General features: G+C 43.2%; 1 protein-coding gene across 1 annotated transcript in view; it reads right to left on the bottom strand.

Annotated features, from left to right (window-relative positions):
* Positions 1-7,500, bottom strand: part of LOC113823097 (uncharacterized) — a gene marked incomplete in the record, with an annotated part of 250,198 nt that overhangs the window by 36,997 nt on the left and 205,701 nt on the right. The window contains 2 exon segments of the mRNA XM_070127522.1: positions 3,868-4,062; positions 5,535-5,627. Of these exon segments, the coding sequence (XP_069983623.1) occupies positions 3,868-4,062; positions 5,535-5,627 (288 nt within the window).

The following is a 7,500-nucleotide window of genomic DNA, read 5'->3' as shown; positions in this document are numbered from 1 at the left end:
AAGGGAGAATATGGAGCTGGTAAAAGGGAGAATAGGGAGGTGATACAAGGGAGAATAGGGAGGTGATAAAAGGGAGAATATGGAGCTGATAAAAGGGAGAATAGGGAGCTGGTAAAAGGGAGAATAGGGAGCTGATAAAAGGGAGAATAGGGAGGTCATAAATAGGGGAATAAACACGCACGGCGCTAAAGGGTAGAATGTATGGCGAAGGGATATTGGGTATGAAATAAGGTGAAATGGGATGGAATGAAATGAAATAAGATGAAATGGGATGGAATAAGATGAAATACGATAAAATGGGATGAAATTAGATGAGACATGATGAAATAAGATGAAATGGGAAGAATTAAGATGAAGTGGGATGGAATAAGGTGAAACGGGATGAAGTAAGATGAAACAAGATGAAATGGAATAAAAATAAATTAAATTAAATGAGATAAGATACAATAAGATAACATAGGATGCAACAGGATGGCATGGGAAGATGCAATACTTCCCACTGGCACTTCCTACCTGCAGAATCTCTTTCTTTATATATATTTTAAGAGTGTTTTGTTTTTCTTTCTCTTTTTTTTTCTTGCTGGTGGAGCGTTTGTACATTAAACATGTAACAGAAAGGATATTGGATAGATGTGATATGCCTCATTGAACGTGATTTCTCAGTCACTCATTCTCACTTACTCTCACTCACTCTCATTCTCACTCTCCCTTCCACTCTCTCTCCCTCCCCCACTCCCACTCTTCCCTACTACCTCCCACTCTCCCCACTCTCTCCCTCTCTCCCTATTCTCCCTACTCCCCACTCTCCCCACTCTCAACTACTATTACCCCCCACCCCCTATTTCTCCACCCCCACTCTCCCCACTCCTACCCTACTACCCCCACTCTTCCCACTCTCAATTACTACCCCCCACTCCCCCTATTCTCCCCTACTACCCCCCACCCCCCCCACACTCCCCAACCCCCACCCCACTCCCCCCCAACTCTCCCCCACTCTCACCCTCATCATTTCCCCCAACATGCAAAATGGGCGACTCTCCGTCGTCTCAAACTTTATTTACTCTCCCTCTCTTCCCTGAAAGACTCCCCCGATCCCCGCGCCAAATCCATTTACGTTTCCGCGCCAACTGTTTAAAGTTCGCGCAATGAGGTCTGGGAGAGGTCGCTTGTTTTTCCGCGGATCGTAGATCTGAGGGTGGGGTCAGTGCGGGGTGAAGGGGTGGGGGGGAGATCTAAGAAGAAGGGGTGGGGGTGGGAGATGAAGGAGTGGAAGGGGAAGGGTGGTAGGGAGGTCTTGGAGGTGGGAGGTAGTGGGGGAGGTGGTGATGTGTGTAGGGGTGTGGTATATCTTGAGATGGGGTGTAGGAGGGATCTTGGTGGGGGTCAGGGGATGCATGTGAAGGGGTGTGGGTGGGGGGAGATCATAGATCTAAGAAGAAGTGGGGGGGGTTTGGAGGGTAGATGCAGGGGAGAGTAGAAGGGGTGGGGTGGAGGGGGATGCCTTGAAGGGGGGTGGATAGAGGGAGGGGTTGGAGATATGTGGGGGAGACCTAAGAGGGGTTGGGGATGGGGGGATGTGTGGATGTGTGAGAAAAGACCTTAGAGGGTGGGGGAAGTTGAGGGGATGGAGATGGGGGGAGGGAGATGTGTGGGAGTAGGGGGAGGGAAGGGTGTAGGTGAGGTGGGGGTTGGTGGTGAATGTAATGGTTTTGGTATAAATGATGATAATGACGAGGAAGATGATTATGAACAACAGTAAATACAAAACAACAATAATAATGACAATAACAATAACAGCAATAACAAAAGTAATAGAAATCTTAATAACAGTAACAATAATAATAATGATAATAATAATAATAACAATAATAATAATAATAATGATAATTATTATAATAATAATAATAATTATAATAATAATAATAATAATAATAATAATAATAATAATAATAATAATAATAATAATAATAATAATAATAATAATAATAATGATCATAATAATAAAGACAATAATAATAATAATAATAATATTAACAATAATAATGATATTTATAATAACAATAATAATGATGATGACAATAATGATAATGATAATGAAAATAACAATAATGATAATAATAATAATGATAATAATAACAACAACAACAACAACAATAATAATAATAATAATAATAATAATAATAATAATAATAATAATAATAATAATAATAATAATAATAATAATAATAATAATAATAACAATAATAATAATAATAATAATAATAATAACAATAATAATAATAATAATAATAATAATAATAATAATAATAACAATGATTATAACGATGATAATAATGACAACAATAATAATAACAATAACAATAACAATGATGATGACGATAATAATAATAATAAAAATAATAATAATAATAATAACTAACTTTCTTGTAGATTTTTATATTATCACTATTATTATCTTTGTCATTATCATCATTATTATCATCATCATCATCATCATCATTATCATTGTTATTATTACTTTTGTTATTATTATTACTATTATCATTATTATTACTATTGTTATTATTATTACTTTTATCATTATTACTATTATCATTATCATTACCACCACTATAATCATCATTATAATTATTATTATTATTGACATTATTATCAATAACATTATTACTATCATTGCTATCGTCATCATTACCATCATCATCATCATCATCACCATTTTCATTATCAGGATCGATGATATCAATACTATCATTATCATCATTATTATTATCATTATTATTATTATTATTATTATTATTATTATTATTATTATTATTATTATTATCATTATTATTATTATTATTATTATTATTATTATTATTATTATTATTATTATTATTATTATTATTATTATTATTATTATTATTATTATTATTATTATTATTATTGTTATTGTTATTGTTATTGTTATTGTTATTGTTATTGTTATTGTTATTGTTATTGTTATTGTTATTGTTATTGTTATTGTTATTATTATTATCATTATCATCATCATTATTATTACATAAGTAAAAAATAACAATAACAACTATAACAATAACCACAACGATAACAGCAGCAATAACATGAACGTAAGAATATATTTCAGCGTACAAGACCCTCCTTAATATACAGGCTTGAACTACATTTTCCTTAGAAGTTTGTCAATCTTTATTCTCCTTAGAAGTTTGTCAATTATTGCCCAGAGTTCGCTTCCCCGCGACTTCTTTCTCAACTTTGGCACGGCAGACAAGTTCAGAAAACAATTTGTCGCTTTAATACACTCTTTATTAGTTTAGTGCACCAATAACAGGGGTTTCATTTTGGCAGCAGAGGTTTTTAAGTGGTAGGGCTTGTTTTGAGAGTAATTTGGGGGGGGTTCATTTTTGTTTTGGGTGAGATATGAACCTGAGGAAGTTCATTTTGGATTTTTTTTTTTTAGGATGGGTTTGGGGGTGTTTTTTTTTTTTTACAGGTTCAGGTTCCTTTTCATCTGTCGGGATATAGGGTAATAATGATGATGGTAACCTTCCCAAATTGCTCTGGTTCAAGGCTTCACAACACATTCATTCCCCTCTCCCTTTTTAATTTGCCTAATTTTCTTTTTCCCTGTGTGTGCGTGTTTTTTTTGTTTTTTTGTGTGTGTTTTTTTTTCTATCCTGGATTTTTTGTTCAAATTTTGCAAATATTTCCCTCCCCTTTTACGTTATATAATGTTTCTTGATTTCCTCCCTCCCTCTAATTCTTCTTCTAAATCTTCCCTTCCTGATTCACTCCTGTTGCCCCCTCCCCCTCCTCTACACTCACGCCCCCGCCCTCCCCCTCTCTGCCCACCCCTCGGTCCCTCACCTGCACGGGCGCTGGAGCTGCCACGGTGTGCTGCAGCTGGAAGTAGCAGACGGTGACCGCCTTCATGGTCTGGTCGCACTGCAGGATCAGCTCTCGGGTCTGCATCAGGACGTCCCGCTTCACCTTCAGGAGCGACGCGTGTCTGTCGTTGGCCTCCGCTACACAGCTCCTGTAGGTGGCTTCTGCCTCGCGGGCCTGGGGAAGAGGCGGGGGAAATTAGGATTTAGGAAGGAAGATTGGTCTGGCGTTAGAAGGAGACTGTGAGATCAGAGGGAAGAAAATGCTTTGCCAAAGTCATGCTTACTCGTCCGTTTATTTCCGAATGACTGACTCTGGCTCGGTTTGTTAAGATTGTGCGAGGCCCGACCCAATGGGCCTCATACGGACACGCATATACAAAGAAATAAATGCATAGATAGATAAATGTAAATATATCTGATAGATAGACAGATATGTATCTATTTCTGTGTATATGCATGTCTGTATTTACAAGTATCCATTGGGTCGGGCCTTGCACAACTTTAACAAACCGACCGACCGTCTATCCCGGCGAAGAAACATGGCGCACTGCATTTCAACACAAGCAACGGCAGCCATTATCACCGTCGACGGGACCAAGGTCTTTATAAGCACGTACTTATATAGACCTTGGACGGGATCCCTTGACAGCAAAGGACGTTCTCGCCGCTGTCAAGCCATGAGTTCTCCGCGCCTGACAGCGGCTGCGGTGCTTGTCATAAGAACTGCTTTTTATCCCTTATTTACAGGCTGGACTCCATTTCTGAAGGTCCGGTCGCCAGGTCACTTTGACGTAAAATTCGACTAATTTCAAAACTGGCGCCATTTGTCTTTGTCAGTGATGAATGTGTATATTTTTACATCTTAATTATGCAGATCCATTTGCAAAATTTGATTATCATACGATTATACCTTAAACTCTAATCGAATTAAAGATGAGGTTGGCAGCTGAATCAGTCATTAAAATCACGCTGCATCTCTAACAGTTTAGCTACAACAGCGGTTTCTGTCACTGTCATTTTATCTCCTCCTTCCCCTACGTTCCAGCATCCAGCACCGGCACCGCGGGACCAGGGTGCCGGTAGGGGCTGGGAGGGGTGCTGGGGCCTATGGGGCCAGGATCCAAAAGGCCAGGGTGCTGATGGGGGCCAAGGGGTTCCATAGGAGCCAGGGTTTCCCTTGCGAAGCCAGGGGAAGAGCCAAATGGGGCCAGGGTTTGCTATTGGGGCCAAACCCGGGGATAGCCAGGGCATTCCAACAAAAAATATAGCCAACCCCACAACCAACCATTACTTAAAACACTTCTTTAAAAAGTACAATGGAGTTGGGACTCTAATTATCAGCTGTGTGCAACTTGCCAGAGCAGCAAAATATGGATCCTATCAATTCAGTTTCGGAGACAACAGTACACTGTGCAAGCGCCTTTATGGGTTTCTCGTAAGCGCACGCGCATGTTTGAATGCAGCAACATATGTAATGTGAATGGTGTGTTTTGGGGGGTGTGTGTGTGTGTGTGTGTGTGTGTGTGTGTGTGTGTGTGTGTGTGGTGCCGTGCCCGGCGCTTCTGCCTTCGGCCGTCCCCCCCTCCCCCTTTCCTGTGCGCCCCCTCCTTCCGTGCCTGAATCCGTCCGCCGCGAAGGGAACCTCACCTTGAAAACGGCCTCGTCGCGTTTTCTTTCGATCTTGTCTTGGCTCTCCGTGTTCTCGGCTCTCGCGGCGGCCTCCCGCGCCTTGGCCAGCTCCTGCGGGGGGGGGAGAAGGGGTCAGATCAGGTCATGTGCGATTTCTTTCTCTCTTTCTGCGCCAATTTGTGTCTCTTTATTAAGTGGAAACAGAAGAAATTATACATGTTTGCAAGGTATGGAATGAAGGATGTTGATACACACTTATAAACAAGCATGAATACATATATGCCCATGCATATGCGCACGCACATACGCTCACGTACGCATGTATGCCCACACACACACACACACACACACACACACACACACACACACACACACACACACACACACACACACACACACACACACACACACACACACACACTAACACACACACACATTGCATATACACACACAAGCACATGCATACACACACACACTAATATTGCCACACACACACACACATAAAACACACATGTACACACACACACATATTAGCATACACACACACACACACACACACACACACACACACACACACACACACACACACACACACAATTTGTAAAGAGGAAAATGTGACGATAAAATTATAACATTAAAAAAGTAAAATACTAAAAACTAAAGCGATATACAAACACCAAAACAAGGCAAAAAAAAAAAAAAAACACTAATGAGGAAGAAATGGTCATCATGGTCGCTTCGCACCCCCACCGCCCCCCCCCATGAGTCTGTCCGGTTGATGAACAAATGAAGCCGAGTTTGCGGTGTTCAACTCGGCTAAAAATGGCGGGAAAAGCAGCCGTGACGGGGGTTCACCGTGTCACGTGATCGAACATGGCTTATCTGCCGGTGTGATGATGACGTCATAGCTGCTGCGTCTTTTCGCCTCCTATGATTCCTCTTCTCCTTCCGCTTCCCCCCACCTTCCTCCTCCCTTCCCTTCCTTCCCTCCTCCTCCCTCCTTTCCCCCTCCTCCCCCTTCCCCCAACCTTCCCTCCCTTCCTCCTCCTCCTCCCTCCCATCTCACCCTTCCTCCCCCCCCACCTTCCTTTCCTTCCTTTTTTATCCACTTCCTCTCCCCCTCCTTCCATCTTCCCCTTCCTCCCTCCTCCCCCCTCCCCTTCCCTTCTCTTCTTCCTCCTCTCCCCTTCCTCCCCTTCTCCTTTCCTCTCCCTCCTCCCTTCCTCCTCCTTCTACCCCTTCCCCCTCATCTTCTAACCTCCTTTCCCCCAAAAAGTAAATAAATAAATAAATAAATAAATAAATAAAAACAGACGGAAACACCTTAAAACGGGTCTCTGACATACGCAAACACCCTCACCCCTCTCACCCCCCCACCCCACCCTTTCCTGAAGTCCCCAACCTGCCATCCTCTCTCCTCCCTCCTCCCTCTCTCGAAGTCCCCACCCTCTGACCCCCTCCCCCTCCTCCCCCTCCCCTCGAAGTCCCCCCCAACCCGCTGACCCTCCCCCTCCCCCTCCTCTCGAAGTCCCCCCAACCCGCCGACCCCTCCCTCCCTCCTCCCTTCCGAAGTTCCAACCTGCTGATTCATTCCCTCCCTCCCCCTCCTCCTCTCGAAGTCCCCAACCCGCTGACTTCCCCTCTCCCTCGAAGTCCCAACTGAAGCTGAACTCTCTTCTCTTCCCCTCCTCTCAAGTCCCCAACCTGTTAGACCCCCTCTCCTCCCCCTCCTCGAAGTCCCCCAAGCCCAGCGACTTCCTTTCCCTCCCCCTCCTCTCGAAGTCCCCAACCTGCTGACTCCCACTCCCTCCGCTCCCTCTCCTCTCAGAAGTCCCCAACCCGACCGACTCCCTCCCCTCCTTCCTCGAAGTCCCCAACCTGCTGCTCCTTCCTCTCTCCTTCCCTCCCCCTCCTTCCGAAGTCCCCAACTCGCTGATCTTCTCCCCCTCCCCCTCCTCTCTCGAAGTCCCCAACCCGCCGACCT

Source organism: Penaeus vannamei, chromosome 11, assembly GCF_042767895.1.
Source record: "Penaeus vannamei isolate JL-2024 chromosome 11, ASM4276789v1, whole genome shotgun sequence".
In the NCBI taxonomy this organism is placed as follows: domain Eukaryota; kingdom Metazoa; phylum Arthropoda; class Malacostraca; order Decapoda; family Penaeidae; genus Penaeus; species Penaeus vannamei.
The sequence above is the reverse complement of the archived record's forward strand: the minus strand, read 5'-3'. Positions and strand labels throughout refer to the sequence as shown.